At 39.3% G+C, this 26,820-nt stretch overlaps 1 protein-coding gene across 1 annotated transcript in view; it reads left to right on the forward strand.

Annotated features, from left to right (window-relative positions):
* Nucleotides 1-26,820, forward strand: part of trdn (triadin) — a 507,565-nt gene that overhangs the window by 409,752 nt on the left and 70,993 nt on the right. The window contains exons 41-49 of the mRNA XM_073055375.1: nt 5,450-5,494; nt 9,120-9,164; nt 9,697-9,717; nt 12,931-12,975; nt 15,852-15,896; nt 22,008-22,028; nt 24,558-24,602; nt 26,187-26,231; nt 26,339-26,383. Coding sequence (XP_072911476.1) covers nt 5,450-5,494; nt 9,120-9,164; nt 9,697-9,717; nt 12,931-12,975; nt 15,852-15,896; nt 22,008-22,028; nt 24,558-24,602; nt 26,187-26,231; nt 26,339-26,383 — 357 coding nt within the window. The remainder of the gene's footprint in view (nt 1-5,449; nt 5,495-9,119; nt 9,165-9,696; nt 9,718-12,930; nt 12,976-15,851; nt 15,897-22,007; nt 22,029-24,557; nt 24,603-26,186; nt 26,232-26,338; nt 26,384-26,820) is intronic.

Below are 26,820 nucleotides of genomic sequence, written 5' to 3' on the forward strand. Positions count from 1 at the left end.
GAAGTCATTGAAACCTATTGAATGGTGAAAGGCCTTGATAGAGTGGGTGCAGAGAGGATGTTTCCTCAGGAAGAACCAAGGACCCAGCCTCAGAATAGAGGGGTGTCCTTTTAGAATGGAGATGAGGAATTTCTTTAGCCAGACAGTTGTGAATCTGTGGAGGCCAAGACTTAATGTATATTTAAGGCAGAGGTTGATAGATTCTTGATTGCTCAGGGCATGAAGGGATATGGGGAAATGCAAGGAGATAGGGGCAGAGAGGGAAATTGGGTCAGCCATGATGAAATAGCCTAATTCTGATCTTATGTCTTGTGGTCTTATGGTTTCTTATGGTAGTAGTTAGCACAACACTTTACAGTGCAGATAACCAGAGTTCAATTCCCACTGCTGCCTGTAAGGAGATTGTACATACTCCCTGTGATTGCATGGGTTTCCTCCAGGTGTTCTGGTTTCCTCCCACAGTCCAAAGACTTACCAGTTGGTAGGTTAATTGGTTATTGAAAATAATCCCATGATTAGGCTAGGAGGTTGCTGGGCAGCATGACCTGAAGGGCTGGAGGGCCTATTTCACGTTGTATCTCAATGAATAAAAATAATTAAACAAAATTAAACAAAATCTAACTAAAATCTGTAAAGATTGTCTCCATGAATGCTTTCCCAACATTGAGTCATAGGATACTACAGAACAAAAAAAAGTTCCTTTGGTGCTGAATCTACCTAGTCCCACTGTCCTGCACCTGGACCATAACTCTCCACATCCCTCTCATCCATGTACCTATCCAAATTTCTCTTCAATGTTGAAATCAAACCTGCATCCACCAATTCCTCACAAGCTTAAGTGTTTAGCTTACTAAATCTGCACTTTGATTGTATCTGATACATCCCAAAGCTGAGAATATAAGTAATGTGCTACTGACAACTAAAGAAGAGTCGACAGCTTTTATATTGTTTGCCTGAGAGATATTTAGCAAGCAGTTAAATTTTTCTCTCTTACTTTACTCCATAATGCAGCGTTGAATTTACCGTCACCTTCGTGATCATGAAATGGAAGTTAATCAATGAGCAAGGAGTCAATCTTTATCAAGCAAAGGCAAAAATATAGATTGATGCCAAAACTGATCATTGACTCTGTAGGAGCCATACGTCTGTTTTCTATCTGGATTGTATTCTGGGTTGCGCCTTCATTATGTGTATTATGGTAGCTAGTCACATGAGTGGGGCAGTATGGTGAAAGCGAAGGGAATAGGTTCCGTATCCGTGCTTTCTTCTGGGCAGTTTGGAGTTGAGGACCGACGGATGTCACATCTTTTGTTGACCACTTAGTTACGCTTAAGTTTCATCGCTTCTTTTTTTATTTTGCTAGTTGCTAATAAAGGATCAAATACAGTTCTTCAATGTTTGGAACATTATTACTGGAGTAATAATGATTGGAGGACGCGTCACACAAGAATAACAACACGTGCTAGGTCGCCAACAGCAGTGCTGGCAAATGTGTGCATGAAATTGTTGCCTGCAGTTCTTTTAACTTGCTGATGCTGATGATTGGATTTGGTTCAGATATCAAATCCTCTGCAGTGATATTCCACCTTTCATGTTTGTACAATATTAGTGTCACTCCATCAACTCTACAGTTATTTTGCTTTCACATGAGTCTTTAGGCTGGAAATTGACCTTTGTTCATCTATATTGAATATACTAGGTAGTAGCATATGTGCTTAACTCTTCAGCAAAATTCAATTCCATTTACCGGTAAGTTAATGTTTGGTAATGCTGCTGTGGATAAATCTCTAGCTCAATGCCAAATAGTTTATTCATAAAAACATGTCCTGTGCTGGGTACATTTATGAACCAAAGTTTTGGACCTTCAGCAAGATTACAACCAATATATCTGGTTTTCATTTAATTAAAATTAATTATTTTTAGTTTAAAAATTAAAACACTCTTGAAGGCCTACTTGGAAATGTTGTTTCACTGATAAACATATTTCCCAACACTAAGTGCCAACCAGGGAGAACTCACATTTTTTTTCAAAACGTGATATATAGCTTTAAAAGCACACATGCGGAGTACTGACTAAATTTATTTTTCTTTGGTTTAAAACTTGAACACTAAAACTGAAGGTGAAAAATGTAGGGAGAAACTACAAATTAATGTGAATTATTGAAAGAAAATAAAAATTTGATCCAAATTGTTCAGCCTGAAGCATTTTGTACCAGCAGCTGAAATACCTAACAGAAGTTTTATATTCAATTAAACAACTAATACCCTAGGTTAAAAAAAAGAGAGGCACTGTGTGAGGCACTGTGTTTTGGTCCCATCACCATACATTTCTTGGTAGATTGCTGGTGTTTTAGTCAAACGTGCAGAGGCGTTGAACCAATATGCATGCCAAAATTCATTATGTCATTAAAAAACAGAGTCAACCTTTATAACTTTATAAATTATCTAAATAATGGTATGTTCCTCTAAAGTACTGGTTTCCAATCTTTTTTATGCCATGGACCCTTACCATTAACTGAGGGGGCCTGTGGAACTCAGGTTGGGAACCCCTGCTCTAAACTATCCATCTCAAATGAGGAATTGTCAATAACAGAACAATTTACAGAATCAGTCCACAGACCATATCAAATCAGTCTGTGACTTTGCTGTATCCAGTTACATTTTTCAAGAATGAATACTGTTGCATCTTATTGATTGAAATTTTCTATCAATCAAAAGTAAATGCTTTTATCAAACATTAATGAAAACCCAAAAAAAACGCCTTGCAGAAAGCCAGAACTAAAGAAAGAACAGTTCAGGTCCTAATTATATTTAATGGTGAGTTAAGTGTCAGTCAGAAGAGGGGCACATTTTCACTTCTGCTAAAACCGTGGCAATATGCTATTGATACGAAATAGGATTTAACCCCCATTATGTGTATCAAATGGTGTTGGTGGCACTTCTAGTGTGGTAGTGTAGGGGGTAGTGCTTGTCACTCTTGCTTTCAGCTTCCACCACTGGCTCGCAGACTCATGAAAGGAGAGCTGAATGTGAAAGTCTGTCCCTGCCTGTACATAGTCTCTCCAACAGCAAGCCTTGTGTAGTGCCTCCATGCTGGCAACACACAGAAACTGACTCCGTTTGGACTCAGGCTGAACTACAGAGGACAGGGCGGAGGTCTGGCCCCTGCACATGGAGCACGCAGGCCCACCGATGTGCGGGCACGCCCTGGTGCTCGTGAACTAGATCCCCAGCTGTGGGTAAATAGCACACCTGTCTTGTGGACAGTCTTGGGAGAGGCGAAGGCCACGGGAGGAAACCCAGACAGAAAATCTGGAGTGGAGCCCCTAATAAGGCAGCTGGACTTTACTGAACATCCTTCCGGCAGCTCCTGCAACCAGGCTGGTGCCAAATGCATTGCTTCACTTTCCTTTGGACTATACGGTGAGGCTGAGAGGAAGCTCTTGACAACTGGGCATCCCAGGATCTCCATACCTCCCGGCCAGGCTTATGTCCGATGAGGTGTCGCTTCTCCATTGATCTTTGAGCCAGATGGATGCCACCATCATCAGAATGAGAATCAGGTTTATTATCACCGACATGTGTCGTGAAATTTGTTAACATGATCATCATCATCAACCCAAATCACGTTAATTGGATAAACTTCATTTCTGGATTTCATGTCTCTCATAAGCAAATCCATTGGCCTGACTACTGGTTGTGGACTCTTCGAGCTATGTTTCTGGAGCACTGTCCACACCTTCCACTAATGGCAGGTAGCAGAACATCCTGCAAAAGTTGTGCACTTCAGCTTCCTCAGATCTTTCTCACAAAGAAAAATCTGACAGATTTGACTTGCATCAGATGTCTTCTGTTCAAGTGCGAAATAAGAGGACGGAGTTTTTCATCTTTCCTTAATTCCGTTCTATAAAAGTACCCTTTCTCTTTTATCTCTGCAAATCTCTACTTTGGGATTGCCACATGAAGAGTTACCTATCCCTTGTTAGAGATCCTACATCAAGAATTCCAGGGTCTTGATTAGCATGAAATTTCCTAAATCCCAGTTTGCAGACATTGTTTGAATTTTGACACGTTCTTAATTGTTCTTTGTACTTTTGGCTTTCGCCTGACAGTTTCAACGTATTTTCTTTATTTGTCTGGAACACTGTTAGGATCTACTGCATCATTAAATTTCTTGCTCCACAAGCATACTCTCGCTGCCCCTTAACATGCATGAAAATTGATGTCATTGACACCAGAGTGGCCTGCCTTTTAGCTCTAATGCATTTCCCAATCCAGTATGATCCACTTCTGTCACCAGTCAGATATTGAGTAGACAGTGAATTGGTGTCAAAAGTCAAAGTCAAAGCCAATTTATTGTCTAAGTATGTATATGTCACCACACATTACCTTAGAATTCATTTTCTTGCAGACATTTACAAGAAAATAAAGAAATGCAATAGAATTTCTGACAAGAAAAGAATGATAAATAATAGGTAAAGATTGATAAAACAATCATTGTGCAAAAATAAGACAAATTGCTTAAGTAAAAAAATAAATAATACCGAGAATCTGAGTTGTAGACTGAGTTGCAGATTCCAAGATATTGAGTCTATAGGTTAGAAACATCGAACCATAGAAAACCTCCAGCATATTATAGGCCCTTCGGCCCACAAAGCTGTGCCGAACATGTCCCTACCTTAGAACTATCTAGGCATACCCGTAGTCCTCTATTTTTCAAAGCTCCATGTATCGATCCAGGAGTCTCTTAAATGACCCTATCATTTCTCCCTCCACCACCACTGTCGGCAGCCCATTCCACACACACAGCACTCTCTGCATAAAAAAACTTACCACCGACATCTCCTCTGTTCCTACTTCCAAGCACCTTAAAACTGTGCCCTCTCGTGCTAGCCAATTCAGCCCTGGCCAAAAGCCTCTGACTACCCACACAATCAATTTGTGGGACTGTAGGATTAGCTCGGAGTTGTAGTGAGTGAAGTTATCCACACCAGTTCAGGAGTTTGATGGTTGTAGGTTAATAAGTGTTCTTGAATCTAGTGGCGTAGGACCTAAGGCTTTTGTACCTCCTGCCTAAAAGAGACCATGGCCTGGATAGTGGGTGTCCTTGATGATGGATGCTGCTCAGTAGTGGAGAGGGCATTTCCTTTGATGGACTGAGTTACATGGACCACTTTCTACGTACTTCCTTTTATCATCTTCTGCTTTGTAATTATAAGGCTTCAAATGTGACATCTCTACAGGAGTATCAGATCTTAAAAGATGCATGAGATGGGTGATGCTTTAATAATACTAAAAGGCAAAAATTATCATCTGCACTGTTACTGTATATACCAACGTAAACACAATACAAATTGAGCGTGTAAATTGTGAGACTGATACTTTTTAATATTTGTGTGTAAAGCAGAATACTTAAAGCATCTGATTTAATTGTTTTCTAATTGTTTAGAGACTGTTACTGTGAAGCAAGAGAAACCAAAGCCTACAAAAAAAGGTAACATGGACATTAAAACAATGAAATAATTAAGTATGTTTCTAACCTCACAGGAAAACTTTCACTTAGTCTTGAGGAAGGGGTGGGATTATCACATCAAGCGTACTATAATGCATTGCGGTGTACAGCTCTTGTTGGCCACAAAAGGAAAGTGAATTTTAGAACAATGATAATCATTTCAAAAATGTTTAATTACATCATTAATCTTGAAAGATAATTAATGGCTTACTAAGCTTCCGAAATGATGGGCAGGAATCCAAATGGGCTTTTGGCAAAGGGCCCAAAATGAGTACAAACATTTGGCCCTTTTCCCAAGCAAGCTAACTTTCTCATCCCAACATCAGTTTTTTTGAGGCAGCCAGTGCTAACACACACAATTAAACAAGCTACAGACTGCTGGTAGAAGCACAGCAATTCTAATGCAGCTCACCCACCAGAGGACAACTGTTTAGTACTGCAAGGCTCTTCACTTCCCTATCACAATCATTGACTTAAAAATCACTGATTCCTCTTTACTCAGTCCGCAATACTGCAGCTGCCAATCTCTTTTGGAATCCAAATGAAATCAAGGTTCACACTCAAAATGCTGAAGGAACACAGCAGGCCAGGGGGCAACATTGATAGAAAAGAATATACAGTCAACGTTTCTGACCCAAAATGTCGACTGTTTACTCTTTTTCATAGATGATGCATGGCCTGCTGACTCCCTCCCGTGTTGTTGTGTACTGCTCAGATTTCCAGCATCTGTAGATTTCGTCTTGTTTGGGAAATCACGGTTGGAGCTTCCTGCAATACCTGCCCAATCCACCTCCTGTAGTACGGTTGATTGGGAATAGGTATCTACACTGACTATAGGAGTAGGATCTCGACAAGTTCTTCTCTTTATTGCAAAAAAAATCTCAGATTTTTTAAACAACAGAAAAGCTTAAGTAAGTAGCTTCTTAGAAGACATTCTTCTTTACAATTATGTTATTGCTAAACGGGCTCATTTTATTGCAAAGGCAAATACAGTTAACTGATTAGAGCTATTGGAACTTGCAAAAGCTTATTTTTGACATTACAGTAGTTTTAATTTTCTGATAACTTTTTGGTGTAATTTGATGCATATCAAATTTGCCAGTCATTTGATATATAAAGTCACAAAGCTAATTAGATTTGCTTCCCCAAATAAATGATAGAAAAATGTTTGTTTAATTTAGCTCTAAGATTAATTTGAAAAGGACATAAATGTAATATTTGTATATGACCGATGCACAGGCTTCTTTTGCTGTCAGTTGATTTTTGGAAATGAGTTTCTGCGTTTTCAGTTTGCACTTTGCAATATTTATATGTAATGTTGTCAAGTGTCTGTGCATCTCAGAAAGATAAAATGCTTCAGCTTCTTAATCAGGTTGTTTTTGAAATATAAGCAGAATGTGCTGGACACATTCAGCCAGTTTAGGCAATGTGAATGAGAATCATGTTTCATGTTGAAGTCGTTTAATCAGACTTCAAACATCTACTGTACTCCCATTTTCTTTTGGCATCACCCATGAATTGTGCTAGTCGAATGAAGCAGTTTTAATCCATAAGCTTAATTTAAATGTAATTTGCTTAATTCTGCCAAATTATTACAACATTGTGATTTCATGTTGTCATGAAATATGTTATTTGATAGAATTCATAAGGAAATGTCAAAAATCCACATATCAGAATATGTCAGCCTCTTTTATGTAGACAATAATTTTCTCTGTGCTTCTCATTCTATTCATATACTGTATAAAGCTTTGAGATAAACAATTTTGCAACCTCAACTGGTTTTTCCCTCTCCTTTGAGGCAGCCATCTTATAATCATAGAGCCTGGTGCACAGGAGCTGTTCAGCCCATTGTCTGCTTGCTCTCAGAAAGACAATCCATCAGTCCCATTCCCCCACACCAGTAGCCTTGCAAGGTTTCCTCTCTAAAATGTATCTCATGTCTTTTTGGAAGCTATGATTCATTGTTTCCATTCCCACTGTAAGCAGTGAATTTAAGTTATAGCTATTCAATATTATGCTTTTGTTCACAATTCTATGTTCTCCTCAATGCCTCCTGGGCCCCCTCATCTTTGAGCCAATTGCTGACAGAAACATATTCTTTCTCGTTATCCAAAGAAAACTGTTAAACACCTCGATAAAATCAGCTGTCAATCTTCCTTGCTTTGAGGACATCAACATCAGCTTCTCCAAGTCTAAATTATTTCTGAAACCTCTCGTCACTGAAATAATTCTAGCAAACACTTCAACACTTTGTCATGTCCTTTCATCTCCTTTCTCAAGCAAAGTGATCCAATTGGATGTCAGGTTCCAGTTGTAACCTCATTAGTGGACCATGCACAAGGCTCATGAGGGAATCCTGCCTGAAGAAAGCTTTCTGCACTTATTTTTCTAGTCTTTTTTGATAGCTTCAGTTTTGCCCACTCTCCCCACAGTCAGTCCCTGTTCTTCCCTGCAAGCATTTCTCCTGCTGTAAATGTTATTTTGTTTAACTGCAAAGGCACTTAGCATTCGTTGCCTTGCCCTTCTCAATCAAACCATGTGGCTTCTTAAACTCCCTGTGCACATTTTTGCAAACTAAAAGCAGATTAAACTTTGAAACATTCAAAATGACTTGCATTTTTCTCTGCCAAGCCTTCCTTGGTGTACCATCTGCAGGAACTTATGAAAGATGCTTGATGAAATCATTAGTGTTGGGTACAATAAACCTGACTCTTCTTTCTCTGTATTCAAAGGAATCTCACCAAAGTTAACCTCCACTGGAGGATCTTACTGCCCTTTAGCAGTGAAAGGGGAGGATTACAGCCATTGTTGGGGCAATTTTTCATTTCTGTGCAATAATTATATATTATATATATTACATATAACCTATGACCTCAATTATATATATAAAATAACCTGAATATACCTGTAAGTTAATTTGTATGTTAATGTGACTTCAGATGTAGATCTAATAATTACCTAAATTGTTATAATTTTCAATACCTGTGGAGAGGAAAACAATTTTCAAGCCAAAGATCATCCATCCGAACTTTCGAATCCATTTTGAAATATCAACTATTTTTCTCTTCATTGGTCCTTTCTGGTTAACCTTGGTTCTTTCTATTTTCATGAACAGAAGAGATCCTGCAGATGCTGCAAATCCAGAGCAACACACACAAAATGCTGGAGCAACTCTGCAGGTTTGGCAGCATCTATGGAGACAAAGAAACAGTCGATGTTTTGGGCCAAGACCCTTCATCAGGATTTGAAAGGCTGGATAGCATTTATCATTTTTATGTCCTGATGGAGGGTTTTGGCCTGAAACGGCAACTGCTTTTTTCTCCCCTTTTCATAGATGCTGCCTGACCTGTTGAGATCCTCCAGCATTGTGTGTGTGTGTGTGTGTGTGTGTGTGTGTGTGTGTGTGTGTGTGTGTGTGTGTGTGTGTGTGTGTGTGTGTGTGTGTGTGTGTGTGTGTGAGTGTGCGTGTGTGTGTGTGTGCGCGTGTGTGTGTGTGCGCGCGCACTGCTTTCAGATTTCCAGCATTAGCGGTAGTTTAATGTCATTGAGAACATCTGGTTAATGTCCATCCAACCATCATTAATATTAATTCTAATCCAATGTTTAGAGGCAGAAGCTGTGAAGCAAGTGAAACGGAAACCTGCAGAGAAAGGTAACACAGAAACTGTTTATGTGCACATCTATTCTCATGGCTATTCTCTTTCCCCCAGAACCACAGTATGTCTCTGGGCTGGCTGGGTTATCATGAACTGTTATTGGTATTAGCACCTCGGCACCTGCTGTGGGTGCTACATGGCCTCCTCCCTGATGGGAGTGGGACAATCTATGAACAGTGTGGGTAGGATCCTTCATAATGTTACTGGTCCTTTCCCAACACCTTTCTTTATGTCTTTAAGGAGCTCCTTCAATATTTCACCTTTCACTCTTAACCCATGACCTCTAGTTCTAGTTTCTCCCAGCCTGAGTGGAAAAAGCCTGCTTGTATTTATCCAATCAATACCCTTTATAATTTTGTACACCTTTTGAAAAAATAAATAAACATTTAAAAGACTGAAAGGTAAAACTGTTGATCATTTCTGATCACTATTCAATAACAGATTGATACACCAATAGTAAGGAAGAGTCTATTTTAAAAAGGCTGCAAAATTTTTAACTCAGATTTTCATAATTTTGTTCCTTAACAGCAGAAAAATCAAAAGTAACAAGTGAGTGACTTTTGTGAATATTTCATTCTTGTTTGCTGTTGTGTTAAATGATTAGAGCTGCTGGCAAATCCATTGCAAATTGGGCATGAACTTTCAATTTACACTATTTTAAGATTGTTGGTATCTTTTGTTCCCTGAATGAATTACAGGAAAATCATTATTCTTCACCATACAAGGCACATCATTTTAATGTAACATTGTAAATAAGCAATTATTGATGTTTCATATTGTTCACTTCTAACTTTGGGATATTACAAGTTGTAAGAGCAATCTATAGTCTATTTCTTCTTAACATTACCCTCCTCAGCAAAACTCAATGACACATAAATTCTAGCAATGCTTTATTTTACTTGTGTTTGGTATGTTTGGAAGCATTCAATAAGATGAAATTAATCTTATTGACTCATATTCCTGACTTTCCTGTATGTTGCATTAAAAAGCGAAAGGAGGCTACACTGGGTTGACCATTAACATCACAAACATCTTGTTATAGTGTCAGTTGCATTCTGATCTCAATATGGGTGAAAATCCAAAGCAACACTGACAAAATGCTGGAGGAACTCAGCAGAATCTATGGAAAAGAGTAAACAGTCAATGCTTCAGGCTAAGACTCTTCATCAGTCCTCACCCAACATCACAATTTCAACCTAATCTCAACCCAACATCACAGCTCCTGAAATCAATACAATGCTGAAATGAAGGCCAATGTGCCAATTGTTTTTTTTATGATACTATCTACCTGTGACCCTACTTTCAAGGAATTATGGATCTGTAGGCCCCGATTGCTCAGTTCTACTGCACTCCTCAGTGCCCTACCAATCACTATGTAAGACCTACCCTGGTTGGTCCTCCCAAAGTGCAACACCTCACACTTGCCTGCATTAAACTCCATCTTCCATTTTTCAGCCCATTTTCCCAGTTGGTTCATGTCCAACTGCAAGCTTTGATCATCTTCCTCGCAGTCTACTGCATTCCCAATCTTAGTGTCATCTGCGAGTTTGCTGACCGATATACGACATTATTGGTTTACCAGATCATTGATATACGGTAGATGCTGACCTAGCACTGACCCCTGTGGCACTCCACTAGTCACAGGCCTCCAGTCAGAGAGGCAGCCATCTACAACCGCTCTCTGTTTTTTTTCCATAAAGCAAATGTCTAATCCAATTTACTATCTCATCTTAAATGCCAAGTAACCGAACCATGTGAAATCTTGTCAAAGACTTTGCTGAAGTCCACAATAAAAACATCCACTACCTTGCCTTCATTAGCTTTCCTGGCAACGTCCTCTAAGAACTCTATAAGATTGGTTAGACAGGACCTACCACACACAAAGCCGTGTTGACTATCCCTAATCAGTCCCTGTCTATTTAAATACTTATACAGTCAGCCCTCCTTATCCACAGATTCCGCATGCGTGGATTCAACCAACCGCGGATCGGGAAAACCCAGAAGTTCTCTCTCCAGCACTCGTTGTTTGAACATGTACAGACTATTTTTTCTTGTCAGTATTCCCAAAACAATACAGTATAACAACTATTTACATAGTATTTACATTGTATTAGGTATTATAAGCAATCTAGAGATGATTTAAAAGTACAGGCCGTCCCCGGGTTATGAACTAGTTCCATTCCTGAGTCCGTCTTTAAGTCGGATTTGAAGTCGGAACAGGTACATCCAGTATTATTTAGCGTCAGTTAGTCTTTCGTTTGTCTTATTATATAGTATATATTTTACCTTTCTATGCATATAAAACACTTAAGAAACGTATGTACTTCAATAATTAAACCACTGCATTGCTTAGTAATAATTGTAGCTTTCATCGGGGCAGGGCCTTTCTCATGCTCCATTAAAATTATTCCGAATGTTGATCGATGTAGCCGAACGCTTTTCCAAGGACCGATGGCATTTCACCTCTTTTTGATTGCTTTATTACTTTCACTTTATTTTCAATTGTGATCGTGATTAATTTCGTGAACAGAAACACTGTGGATTCAGAGCTGCGCCGCTGGGTCCTAATGTCCACCGCACTGAGACAGGTTAAATAAGGTCTGGGGTTCCACCGGGTCCTAATGTCCACCGCACTGAGACAGGTTAAATAAGGAACTTGAGCATCCCCGTTTTTTGGTATCCATGGGGGGGGCGGGTCCCGGAACCAATCCCCCGTGGATAAGGAGGGCCGACTGTATACAATATCTGGACCATTAGAATACCTTCCAATAACCTTTCCACTACTAATGTCAGACTCACTGGTCTATAATTTCCTGTCTTATTCGTAGAGCCTTTCTTAAACAATGGAATACCAGTAGCTATCCTCCAAACTACTGACACCTCACCTGTAGTTGAGGATGATAAAAATATCTCATTTAGGGCCCTGTGCTTGCCTTCCACAGGGTCCAAGGGAACACTTTGTCAGGCCCTGGGAATTTCTCCGCCCTAATTTGCCTCAAGACAGCAAACACCTCCTCCTCCGTAATCTGTATAGGGTTCATGATCTTGTTGCTGCATTTCATCACTTCTGTCCTCTTCCTGAGTAAATGCAGGTGCAAAAATAAAATTTAAGACCTCCCACATCAGTCTGGCTGAACGCAATCAAAAGATTTCCATTTTGATCTTCCAGGGGACCAATTTTGTACTTTGGGATCCATTTGCTCTTAATATATCTGTGTTTACTTCCATATGGCTGCAGATGCTGAGAATCCAGAGCAACACATACAAAATACTGAAGGAACTCAGCAGGTCAGGCAGCATGTATGGAGAAGAATGAAAACAACTGTTGTTTCAGGCCAAGACCCTTTCTCGATCAGGAATGTAGACAGTTTATTCCTCTCCACAGATGCTGCCTGACATGCTGAGTTCCTACTGCATTTTGTGCGTGTTTATTTGGAATTAAAATGACTTCATTTTGTATATTCATGCCAATTAAGAACACTTTTCTTGTTATGGTTTTTTATCCTTATCATCAATGGTAATTAAATAGAAATGAAATGGTGAAGGGAAGGTTGGTGAGAAGAATGCAGTGTTGCCTCATTTTTCTATGTAAATCAGAAGGAAAAAAAACAGAATTACACTCCTGTGTGTGACAATAATTGCAGGACTGTATATTCATTTTGAATATTTTGAATATACGTTTAAGAGGTTACTATCTGGCTAATATTCATGCTTAATGAAGATCTGATTATCAATGAAACTAATTGTCCTTTAAACAATTAGAGGCAGAAGAAATAAAGAAAGTGAAAACAAAAGCTACAGAGAAAGGTAATAAATATTCCTGGATTTCATTGCTTCAGGTGTGATAGAATCGGAGGGGCAAGAGGGGGAGGTGTTGCGTTGCTTTTCAGAGAAAATATTACAGTGGTGATTTGGCGGGATAGATTAGATGGCTCATCTAGGGAGCCTATTTGGGTGGATTTGAGGAATAGGAAAGGTGTAGTAACACTTATAGGGGTGTATTATAGACCACATAATGGGGAGCGAGAATTGGAGGAGCAAATTTGTAAGGAGATTGCAGATATTGGTAGTAAGCACAACGTTGTGATTGTGGGAGATTTTAATTTTCCACACATAGACTGGGAAGCCCATTCTGTAAAAGGGCTGGATGGTGTGGAGTTTGTAAAATGTGTGCAGGATAGTTCTTTGCAGCAATACATCGAGGTACCAACTAAAGAAGGGGCAGTGTTGGATCTCCTGTTAGGGAATGAGATAGGTCAGGTGACGGAGGTATGTGTTGGGGAGCACTTCGGGTCCAATGATCACAATGCCATTAGTTTCAATATAATTATGGAGAAGGATAGGACTGCACCAAGGGTTAAGATTTTTGATTGGAGAAAGGCTAACTTTGAGGAGATGTGAAAGGATTTAGAAGGAGTGGATTGGGACAATTTGTTTTATGGGAAGGATGTAATAGAGAAATGGAGGTCATTTAAAGATGAAATTTTGAGGGTGCAGAATATTTATGTTCCTGTTAGGTTGAAAGGAAAGGTTAAAATTTTGAGGGAGCCATGGTTTTCAAGGGATATTGGAAATTGGGTTTTGAAAAAGAGAGAGATCTACAATAAATATAGGCAGCATGGAGTAAATGAGGTGCTTGAGGTATATAAAGAATGTCTAAAGAATCTTAAGAAAGAAATTAGAAAAGCTAAAGAAGATATGAGGTTGTTTTGGCAAGTTAGGTGAAAATAAATCCAAAGTGTTTCTACAGTTATATTAATAGCAAAAGGATAGTGAGGGATAAAATTGGTCCCTTAGAGAATTAGAGTGGACAGCTATCTGCGGAGCCAAAAGAGATTGGGGAGATTTTGAACAATTTCTTTTCTTCGGTATTCACTAAGGAGAAGGATATTGAATTGTGTAAGGTAAGGGAAACAAGTAAGGTAGTTATGGAAACTATAATTGTTAAAGAAGAGGAAGAACTGGCGCTTTTAAAGAATATAAAAGTGGAAAAGTCTCCTGGTCCTGACAGGATATTCCCTAGGACCTGGAGGGAAGTTAGTGTAGAAATAGCAGGGGCTCTGACAGAAATATTTCAAATGTCATTAGAAACAGGGATGGTGCCGGAGGATTGGCATATTGCTCATGTGGTTTCATTGTTTAAAAAGGGTTCTAAAAGTAAACCAAGCAATTATTGGCCTGTAAATTTGACGTCAGTGGTGGGTAAATTAGTGGAAGGTATTCTTAGAGATGGTATATATAATATTCTGGATAGACAGCATCTGATTAGGAACAGTCAACATGGATTTGTGCATGGAAGGTCATGTTTGACAAATCTTATTGAATTTTTTGATGAGATTACTAGGAAAGTTGACGAGGGTAAAGCAGTTGACAAGGTTCCGCACAGAAGGTTAGTTAGGAAGGTTCTATTGTTAGGTATTAATATTGAAGTAGTAAAATGGATTCGACAGTGGCTGGATGGGAGATGCCAGAGAGTAGTGGTGGATAACTGTTTGTCAGGTTGGAGGCCGGTGACCATTAGTGTGCCTCAGGTCCAATGTTGTTTTTTTTTTCAAATACATTAATGATCTGGATGATGGGGTGGTAAATTGGATTAGTAAGTATGCAGATGATACTAAGATAGATGGCTTTGTGGATAATGAAGTAGGTTTTCAAAGCTTGCAGAGAGATTTAGACCAGTTAGAAGAGTGGGCTGAAAGATGGCAGATGGAGTTTAATGCTGATAAGTGTGAGGTGCTACATTTTGGTAGGACTAATCAAAATAGGACATACATGGTAAATGACAGGGTATTGAAGAATGCAGTAGAACGAGTGATCTAGGAATAATGGTGCATAGTTCCCTGAAGGTGGAATCTCATGTAAATAGGGTGGTGAAGAAAACTTTTGGTATGCTGGCCTTTATAAATCAGATCATTGAGTATAGGAGTTGGGATGTAATGTTAAAATTGTACAAGGCATTGGTGAGGCCAAATTTGGAGTATTGTGTACAGTTCTGGTCACCGAATTATTGGCAAGATGTCAACAAAATAGAGTGAGTACAGAAGAGATTTACCAGAATGTTACCTGGGTTTCAGCACCTAAGTTACTGAGAAAGGTTGAACAAGTTAGGTCTTTATTCTTTGGAGCGTAGAAGGTTGAGGGGGGACTTGATAGAGGTATTTAAAATTATGAGGGGGATAGATAGAGTTGACGTGGATAGGCTTTTTCCATTGAGAGTAGAGGAGATTCAAACAAGAGGACATGAGTTGAGAGTATAGGGGCAAAAGTTTCGGGATAACATGAGGGGGACCTGCTTTACTCAGAGAGTGGTAGCTGTGTGGAATGAGCTTCCAGTCAAGGTGGTAGAGGCATGTTCGATATTGTCATTTTAAAAAATTGGATAGGTATATGGACAGGAAAGGAATGGAGGGTTATGGGCTGAGTGCAGGTTGGTGGGACTAGGTGAGCGTAGGCGTTTGGCATGGACTAGAAGGGCCGAGATTGCCTGTTTCCGTACTGTAATTGTTATATGGTTATATAATATAATGTTACATCAACAGAAAATTTACATTTGATGGTAACTTTGCAGATCTTCCTTTTCTACATTGTACATTTCCTTGTACATTTAAGAGATTACCATCTGTTTAATATTCAGTTTCGATGAAGATTTATCAATGAAACTAATTGTTTTTTTTATTAATTAGAGGCAGAAAAAATAAGGAAAGTGAAACCAAAAGATATAGAGAAAGGTACTACAATATTACACCAACAGAATATGTATATTTGATGGTAGCTTTGCAGATCCTACTTTTCTAATGTCAAATGGTAAAAATGATTCCCTCGGGACATTTAGTGCTCCACAGTTGCCGAGGAGATCTTGGATTGCTTAGAGGGAGATAGAATTTCAAAGAAGTTGGCATATTTTGTGTATCACAGTTCCTGAGGAGACATTGGATTGTGCATGATTAGGTATTTGACAAGATCCAATAAAAAGAAGTTAGGTTAAGCAGAGCGGCCATTGTGTGAATGGGCCAGTGTCTAAGTGGAGAGTTGAGGCTTTGGCCTATCAAGGCTTTGGTGAGGAGGGGCAGATTTTTTTTTCCGTTACTCCTTTCCTTTTTTTCTTTTTGCACACTTAGAGCAGTGGGGATGCCAGATAGGGTACTGGAATGCTCCTCTTGCAGGATGTGGGAGGGCAAAGAGACCTCCAGTGTCCCTGATGACCATACCTACAAGAAGCATTTCCTGTTGCAGTTTCTATTTTTTAGACCGTGTTAAGGAGTTGGAGCAGGAATTGGATAAACTCCAGATCATTCGGGAGGCTGAGGGGTTGGTAGGCAGGACATACAGGGAGGTACAGCAGTTATCCTCAAGGTGCAAGATGAGTGTAACTGGGTGATGGTCAGGCTAAAGTGGGTAAGCAGCCAACGCAGAGCACCCCATGTGTGTTCCCTTCAACAAAAAGTATATGCTTCAGTACTGTTGGGAGATGGCCTAGCAGAGAAAAGCTTTAGCAGTCAGGTCTCCAGCACTGAGTGTGGCTCTGTGGATCAAAAGGGGAGGCAGTGGGGGAGAAGAGGTGAGCTGTAGTGATAGGGGATCTGTTGGTTAGGGGAACAGAAGGGATGTTCTGTGGATGAGAATGAGATTCCCAGATGGTATGTTACCTCCAAGGTGCCAGGGTCAGGGACATCTCAAATTGAGTCCATAGCATTTCTTAAGTGGGAGGGTGTGTAGCCAGGGCCTGTGGTCCATGTTAATGGCATGGGTAGGAGGAGTGATGAGGTCTTGCAAAGTGAGTTTAGGGAATTAGGTGCTACGTTAAAGGACAGCACCTCCTGGCTTGTGATATTGTTACGTACCCCGTAACTGGGTGTCTAACCAGCAAAGATAGAAGAATCCGTTGGAGTCTGGTGGTACTATTTTCAAACAGTGTTTATTAGTAAAATACACAAATCAATATCAACAATGCAAATATATAGATAATACACGTTAGCAATACTAAACCAAAAAGTGTGGGTATAATAATAATCAATAATAAACAAGCTCTATCGATGTCTAGGGGATAATGGATTGTCATATGTGAATATAAAGTTCAGTTCAGTTCATACATACTGAGGTAGATGTTGGTCGCTGTGTTGTAATTGTTGGAGAGAGAGAGAGAGCGAGCGAGCGAACAGTAACGGCTACAGACAGGCAAACCTTTCTTTACGTTCTTGATCCGTCAATGTGTTGTGGCCATTCAGGTATGACCCCTCTCTCCTTCAGCTAGACCGTTCTTCTGTGGTGGACTCGTCACTCTGGCTTGAGTGGACACACACACAAGCCCCCAACGGCCCTGCTATAACACTGTGAGTTAAACTGACCGATCCTTTGTTCAGTCCCTGATGCCCCACACCTTCACATGGGTTCCACCACTCAAGCAGTGCTCAAAAGTGTGTCTCCTGGTGTGTCTGAGGGGTGTCTCCCCAGACCTCACTTTTATCCCTACTCACGGGGTTTCAGTTGTCCATCAATTTTGAATGGCTTTGTCCATCAAACCAGCCCACTCCGGCTGTCCACTGAGGAATTTTAATGAACAGAATGGTATAAGGTAAACAACCCTCTCAGAAGCCATAAGTCTTTCAGAAGTCATAATATGGTGAATCAACAAGTCTCTCTCCCCTCTCTTATCAGTAGCAGATGTTCTGGTATGTTTTTGTTCCATCTCTCTCTCATTAGCAGCATAGCAACAGTAACGGTTTATGATTCTCCCAGGGGTGGGGGGACATGGGCAACTCTGCACCCTTCTGCCCATCAGAGCTGTTCATCCTTCGTAACGATATCGGGACTGTTACCTATGCCACATGCTAGTGAGGCTAGAAACAAGAAGATCATGCAGTTTAACGTGTGGCTAAGAAGATGGCGCAGGAGAAAGGGCTTCAACATTTTGGATCATTGGGCTCTCTACAGGGGAGGTAGAACCAGTACAGAAGCAGGGCAGCAGTGTACTGGCATCAGTCTGGACTTCAAGGTGAATGGTACTGAGTTCAAATCCGGCTGGCTCCTTGTACACTTTATACCCATGCTGGGTTGAGCATTGAGGTAGTAACTTGGCCTCATAAAAAAAAGTGAAAACTACAAAAATTCCACCTGATGCGCTACACGGTGCAAAAAAGAACAAGAAGAAGAAGATGGTGCGGGAGGAAGGGCTTCACATTTTTGGATCATTGGGCTCTCTTCCAGGGAGGTGGAACCTGTATAGAAGGGACAGTTAGCACCTGAACTGGGCAGGGGAGGGGCAGGGGAGGGGGTGATCTAATATCCTAGAGGGAAGGTTTGTTGGTGCTACGTGGGGGTGGTGGAGGTGGTGTTTAAACTGGAGTTGCAGGGGGATGGGAATGAGAGAGCCAGAACAGGTAGTGGAGTGGTTTTAGAGAAAGATATTTTTGAGCTAATATACAAAGTCAGGAATCAAAACGTTGAACATGGTGGGACTAAAGTTCTGAGCTGTGTATACTTCAGTGCAAGGAATATTGTAGGAAAGGCAGCTGAACTTAGGGTAAGGATCAGCATGTGGAATTATAACATTGTAACCATTATAGAACCATAGAACATTACAGCACAGAAACAGGCCTTTTGGCCCTTCTTGGCTGTGCTGAACCATTTTTCTGCCTAGTCCCACTGGCCTGCACCTGGATCATATCCCTCCATACACCTCTCATCCACGGACCTGTCCAAGTTTTCCTTAAATGTTAAAAGTGAGCCCGCATTTACCACTTCATCTGGCAGATCATTCCACACTCCCACCACCTTCTGTGTGAAGAAGCTCCCCCCCCTAATGTTCCCTTTAAACTTTTCCCCCTTCACCCTTAACCCTGTCCTCTGGTTTTTTTCTCCCCCTAGCCTCAGTGGAAAAAGCCTGCTTGCATTCACTCTATCTATACCCATCATAATTTTATATACCTCTATCAAATCTCCCCTCACTCTTCTACGCTCCAGGGAATAAAGTCCTAATCTATTCAACCTTTCTCTGTAACTCAGTTTTCTCAAGTCCTGACAACATCTTTGTAAACCTTCTCTGCACTCTTTCAACCTTATCAATATCCTTCCCGTAATTCGGTGACCAAAACTGCGCACAATACTCCAAATTCGGCCTCACCAATGTCTTATACAACGTCACCATAACATTCCAACTCTTGTACTCAATACTTTGATTTATAAAGGCCAATGTTCCAAAAGCTCTCTTTACGACCCTAACTACCTGTGACACCACTCTTAGGGAATTTTGTATCTGTATTCCCAGATCCCTCTGTTCTACTGCACTCCTCCAAGCCCTACCATTTACCTTGTATGTTAAACTTACAAGTTAAACTTGTTTGCAGGAGGGGCAGAACTGGCAGTTCAATGTTCCAGAGTTCTGTTGTTTTAGACCATAGGGCAGGGGGGATTAAAGGGCGAGGGGTGGCATTACAGACAGGGAAAATATCGCAGCAGTGCCTAGTTAGGACAGACTAGTGAGGCAAATGAGGAATAAGGTATGTTGGTACCTTCCACTGGACAGTCGGGGAATGTGGTGTGGAGCTAAGCTAGAATCAGTGCTGCCCCTAGTGTCTGCTCTGCAGAAGACATGCTGCCTTGTGTTTGACAGCAGTCTGCCGCAAGATTCTTAATTCCTTGAAAGTGTTGTCACAGGTAGATAAGGCCATAATGAAAGCTTTTGGCCTTCATAAATCAGCATGGAGTTGAGATGTTATGCTGAAGTTGTATAAGACATTGGTGAGGCCTGATTTGGAGTATTGTGTTCAGCTTTGATCACCTACCTACAGGAATGTAGTAAACAAGATTGAAAGTACAGAGAAAATTTACATTACTGGATCTGGAGGAACTGAGTTATAAGGGAAGATTGAATAGGTTAGGACTTTATTCCCTAGAGCAGATAGGAATGCAGGGAGATTTGATAGAGATATACAAAATTATGTGGGGTATAGATAGAGCAAATGCAATCAGGCTTTTCCCACAGAGGTTGGAGTGAGACAAGAACTCGAGATCATGTGTTAAGGGTGAAAAGTGAGATGTTTAAGGAGAACATGAGGATGAACATCTTCACTCAGAGGGTGGTGAGAGTGTGGAATGAGCTTCCAGTACAAGTTTTGAAATTTGAAATTTTAAGAGAGATTTTAATAGTTACATGGGTGGGAGGTGTATGCAGGGCTATGGTGCAGGTGTTGGTTGATGGGACTAGGCAGATTAATATTTCAGAATGGATAGGTGGGCTGAAGGGCCTGTTTCTATTAACAGTGAACTTATTTACTTATTTAGAGATACAGTACAGTAACGGGCCACGCTGCCTAATCACACCCTTGTGACAAATTAAACAAATAACCCGTAGGTCTTTGTCATGTGGGAGGAAACCAGAGCACCCTGAGGAATCCCACACAATCATGAGAAGAACGTACAAACTCCTAGCAGACAGCGATAGCATTGAACCCATGCTACGGGGCACTGTAACAGCACTGATTCCAATTTTATGTCATTCAATATCAAGATAGATAGATAGATAGATAGATACTTTATTCATCCCCATGGGGAAATTCAACATTCTTTCCAATGTCCCATACACTTGTTGTAGCAAAACTAATTACATACAATACTTAACTCAGTAAAAATATGATATGCATCTAAATCACTCTCTCAAAAAGCATTAATAATAGCTTTTAAAAAGTTCTTAAGTAGTTTAAATACATTAAATACAATCAACCCCGGCACTTTAACATATCTTACTCCTGGCGGTTGAATTGTAAAGCCTAATGGCATTGGGGAGTATTGACCTCTTCATCCTGTCTGAGGAGCATTGCATCGATAGCAACCTGTCGCTGAAACTGCTTCTCTGTCTCTGGATGGTGCTATGTAGAGGATGTTCAGAGTTTTCCATAATTGACCGTAGCCTACTCAGCGCCCTTCGCTCAGCTACCGATGTTAAACTCTCCAGTACTTTGCCCACGACAGAGCCCGCCTTCCTTACCAGCTTATTAAGACGTGAGGCATCCCTCTTCTTAATGCTGCCTCCCCAACACACCACCACAAAGAAGAGGGCGCTCTCCACAACTGACCTATAGAACATGTTCAGCATCTCACTGCAGACATTGAATGACGCCAACCTTCTAAGGAAGTACAGTCGACTCTGTGCCTTCCTGCACAAGGCATCTGTGTTGGCAGTCCAGTCTAGCTTCTCGTCTAACTGTACTCCCAGATACTTGTAGGTCTTAACCAATAAGTGTAAACTGCACAATTGTGCATTTAAAATCTGCAAGAGGGGTAATGTAAGTTTTATTTAAGAACTTTAACAGATGTTAAAGTTTTTAGTTATAGCAGATATGTGTGTATCTGCCATGGCATATCATAAAGCTGCACTAATTTAAATAATCTCACATGTGGATGGATGTAATTCCCAATCAAAGGAGTGAAACATTAATGAATGTTTCTCCTGGTCACAGATCAAAAACAAACTTAAAAAACTGGATACTGGAAGCCTGGAGGCCTGGCCTGGAGTTGTAGTACTACTGTATATGTGTGTGGGTGGGTGACAGGAAGGAAAGCGGCTTATTTTGCTGTGTTATTCTGTGATTTGTATTGTTCTGTTGAGTGAGCATCTTGGGCATGCTATGGTACTGCCAGAATGTGGGGCGACGCTTACGTTGCCCCAGGCAAATAACATATTATTGATTTTTAACACAAATGACGCATTTCACTGGATATCTCGATGAGAAATAAATCTGAATCTGAATCTCAAATGAGTTCACCAGTAAGTGAAGTCCATCTCTTCCACCAAAAACAAACGGTGATTAATTCATATTTTATCTTCATTTGTCTCTAAACAGCGGTGAAGCCTGAAGTAACAAGTGAGTGATTATCGTGGTTTCGAAATTCTATTCCTGTTGCTTGCAAAGTGCTTTGTTGGCATTACAGCTTTCATTCCTACTTAAAATGGAAGATTAAATATAGAACTGCTATCATGTAGAAAGCAAATTGGGCATGGATGACTTGCTGACATGTTTCTATGCTTGTGATATTTATGCTTATAGATTGCTGATATTTCAATTTGAACCAAATTTGCATATTTTGTTTCGTATATTACATGCATAATTATGGTTAGGTGGAACGTAGTTAATTGGTGTGAATGCTAATCCAAATAAAAAAACTAACTAGCAAACTGCAGCCTCTTTTATTAACCCCGTCAACAAAATTTCAAGCTGTAAGTATGAGACTTATTTTGTATTCTGCCTTTGTCATGTGTATGTTGTTTTTGTGCAACTTAGCTCAGTTGAATCTAGTTTATTGGCCGTAGGCAAATTTTATTAAAGGAAATGACAGAGCAACTGTTTCATTGTGACTATCACCAGCATTATTGCACTGTTGTTATATGGCAGTTAGATTCTTATCAAAGATCAAGTTGATTCGCCATATACATTTACATGTATTAAGAACTTGCTGTGGTGTGTTTGTCTGGATGTGACATGCAAAAAAACAAGTAAACAACATTGGGTAATCAAAATCAGAATCAGGTTTAATATCACTGGCACGTGTCATGAAATATGTTGTTATGTGGCAGCAGTGCCTTGTAACGTATAGTAACAAGTTATAAATTAAATTAAATAAGTAGTGCAAACTGAGAGTGAAAAGAAGTAGTGAGGTGGTGTTCATGGGTTTCAATGTCCAGTCAAAAATCTGATGGTAGAGGCGAAGAAGCTGTTGCTGAATTGTTCACTAATTATACAGAATAAAGAATTATATAAAAGATAAAGTTAGAGGTTAAAGGATGTTGGATGCAAATGATTTGCCACAGTGGTCTTGTCCACATCCAAGTTGCTTTTCCATTAGCAAGCTCTAGTTTTGATTTGCACTTCACCTACATATAAACAATTGCTGCATAATTAATACATTGAACTCACTGTTATATAACATGTAATATATATATGTGTGTGTGTGTGTGTGTGCAAATATATATATATATATATATGTATTTACACACACACATACACAGTATATATATAGTCTTGTACAAAAGTCTTAGGCACATATCTGTAGCTAGGGCACCTGAACTTTTGCACAGCACTGTATACTATGTCTTTCTGGTTACCAAATTACACTAACACTACCGAGCTAGTACAAAGCTAAGTACTCTTATTTCTGTTTCCCAACTGCCTTCCTATTTTAACCAATACATAGTACTGTGCAGACAAAGTCTTGGCCACCCTCACTATATATATGTGCCTAAGACTTTTGCACAATATTGTATAGATAACAGTAAAAATTATATTTGAACCCACATAAAATTTTGCACTTTACGATTGCTACAGTTAGTGTCTCTGTAAGAAAATGTTGTCAGTGCTTAGTGTGTTCTGGTAAAACTTTACAGTGGTTAAATTTGATTTACAGTATCATAAGCACAGAAAAAGGTCTGTTGGACAAGCTGTTTGTGGAGTCATCGAGACAAAGCCACATTTAGAAGGAATCAAGACTTGCTGAGAGAAGAGATTCCTCCCTAACTGCATCTCAAATGGACATCACCTCACTCGCAAACTCCAGATTCAAATTCAGATTCATTTATTTATTACGTATACATCAAAACATACCGTACAGTGAAATGCACAATTCGCATTAACAACCAACGCACACAAGGATATGTTGGGGTCACCACACATTCCATCGCCAACCTAGCTCAGCAGAACAACACAGAACATAACAAAAAGAAGAGAACAAACAAGGACAGCAGAACAAACCTCTTTTAACCTCCCACCCCCCACCCACCCACACGATATCTCACTAGAGGCAGAATGCTCTCATTAAATCTCTGTCCCATTGCATTATACTTCTGTTGTGCTTTGTGCATTAGTGTAACCTATTGGAAAAATTTAAATATTTTTCCTGCTCGGAATCACATCCTGATGCACAACGCTTGCTACTGCAAACTCAGATTCATAATTACGGAGTAAAGAAGAACTTTTAATTGGTGCTGGCTCATTTTAATCTGTTCTATTGCCCAGCCTCTGAGCTTGAAATTTTCATACATAGAAAGTTTGTTTACTTGTGTAGGTGGATGCTAGTTTTTTTTAAAAAAAAGGAATGATATCTAATTTGTTTTTTATCTGCAAGATGGCCATTGTCGTTGGGAGCAGTGATTGGGTAATGTATCAATGATTTAAGTTGGGATCCAAGTGAATTCAACTGACTGCTCCTTTTATACTTATTACTCAAGAATGAAGTACTGAATGGATGCTACCAGCAACCATTTACTTGGCCACATCCACCTCCCTATGCACAATATTATTTATTGTATATGAAGTGTTCAGCAGGTTCAGTGTTAATTTATAATTTATGTGCAATTGTATTATAATTGAACCTAATTCAATTGTGGTTAATATGTTTAGAGACAGAAACCATGAAACAAACGAAACAAGCACCTACAGCTAAAGGTAACATGTCTCCACTATGTTACCATGACTAATATTTCAATATATGAAAACAAGTTTTATTTCCAATTGTGTGTCTCCTTGGTGAGCTCCATTCAAGTTGTCTTCTCTCCCTATAAACACTGTCTAATTAGAGTTGCTGAGATTAGATTTTTAGAGCAACAATTCATATCATTCAAAATTTATATTTAACAGTAAACATTATTTGTACTGTGAATTTAAGTATATAATTTTCCCGTTGTAAGACTTCTGGTAGCAAGTGTTATTCATAGTTTGCTTTATCAGTTAAATTATTGATGTTCAAAAACTTAACGATTCACAGCAAGTGTATCCTTTGAATAAAGTAAGAAGAATTCTTCCTCATGGTGTGAATCAAGAATAATCTATTTATTGTGCTCTTCCATCCAAACAGTTTTGGTATCCGGCCTATGAGAAGATTAGTTTTATTGAGACCAATACAGCACAAGAACAGGCCCTTTGGCCCACAATATTATGCTAAACCAATTAAATTAGTAATCAAATCACCAACTAAACTAATTTCTTCTGCTGACACAATGTTTATATCCTTCCAGTTCCCTCACATTCATGTGCCTACCTAAACCTCTCTTAAGAGCCTCTGATGTACCTGCCTTTCCCACCACCCCAGGCAGCGCATTCCAGTCACCCACTGTGGTCAAATTTACATTGTGATACATAATAATTTAAAAAACTATAAATTACTGTAAGAAATATACAGTTCTGTATATAAAATAATTTAATTAAGCAAGCTGTGGAAAAGGAGAGCAAACACAAATGGTGAGATGGTGTTCATGGGTTCATTGTCCATTCACAAGCCTGATGGTGGAGGGGAAGAAGCTGTTCCTGAAGCACTGAGTGTTTATCAAGAAGACTGCTACCTTTCGTTTCACTTCTATAACCAAACTGCAGAATGTTCATATACCAAGGAACTTCCTTTACATTCCTGCTTCCAGACATTTTTTTTGTTCACTTTCACTGTAGTTAATCTTTATCCAGTTCAACTTTTGCCACAAATGGAACTACATTTTATTAACAATTTGCAACAACCCTTTAATCTGCCATTTTATCAGATTCACTGCTCGGCAGAAAATTATGCTCCTGACACCAAGAACCCAACATGCATAAAAAGCTGATTACATTGAATAAGTGTGAGAAAGCTATTCCAAAGAGAAAAGAAATGACCTAGGCTAGCGTTCCTTGTTGTCTAGAAAGGCTTGGCTATGGCGTAAGTTTTAATCTATAATTAATTGTTTGTGTTCAGATGATAAGAATACATTATTCTTATTGGATATTGAAGTTAAAAATATTTCTTGATCATTCTTAACATTTATAGCATATCACCAAGGTTAACTTCAACTGCCAAAATGAACTGCTTTAAAAACAGTATATACATGTGGATGCTACTAGCTGCCATCTTGGAACTATTTGTACCAAACTTTTATTCAAATGGGATTTCATATATCCATAGAATGAACTTACAGTACATTTTATTGGAATTTTGTCAACATTCAAGCACAAATAATAATTGATTAATACTGAACCTAATTTATGTGTTTATCAATTGTTTAGAGACAGAAAAGACAAAGAAAGTGAAATCTAAACCTCAAGAAAAAGGTAACTTAAAAGTTAAATTAATTACTTAGTGGAATTATGTCAACATTCAAGCATAGTTAATAGATGATTAATATTGGGCCTCATTCATGTGTTTATCAATTGTTTAGAGACAGAAAAGACAAAGAAAGTGAAATCTAAACTTCAAGAAAAAGGTAACTTAAAAGTTAAATTAATTACTTAGTGGAATTATGTTGTTACGTACTCCGTAACTGGGTGTCTTACCAGCAAAGATAGAAATGTCCGTTGGAGTCTGGTGATACTATTTTCAACAATATTTATTAGCAAAAATATACAAAATAATATCAATGCAAAAATACAGAGAATATACGTTAGCAATACTAAACCTAAAAGTGCGGGTATAATAATTATCACTAATGAAACAAGTTATATTGTTGTCTAGGGGTTAATGAATTGTCAGATGGAAATATAAAGTTCAGTTCAGTTCATGCAGGCTGCGGTAGTTGTTGGTCGCGGTGTTTCAATTGTTGGAGAGAGAGAGAGAAAATGTGCAAACAGTAACAGCTATTATCTTGCCAACCTTCCTTTACGATTTTGATCCATCGATGCGTTGTTGTTGTGGCCATTCACG

This window comes from Hemitrygon akajei, chromosome 9 (genome assembly GCF_048418815.1).
Source record: "Hemitrygon akajei chromosome 9, sHemAka1.3, whole genome shotgun sequence".
NCBI lineage: Eukaryota > Metazoa > Chordata > Chondrichthyes > Myliobatiformes > Dasyatidae > Hemitrygon > Hemitrygon akajei.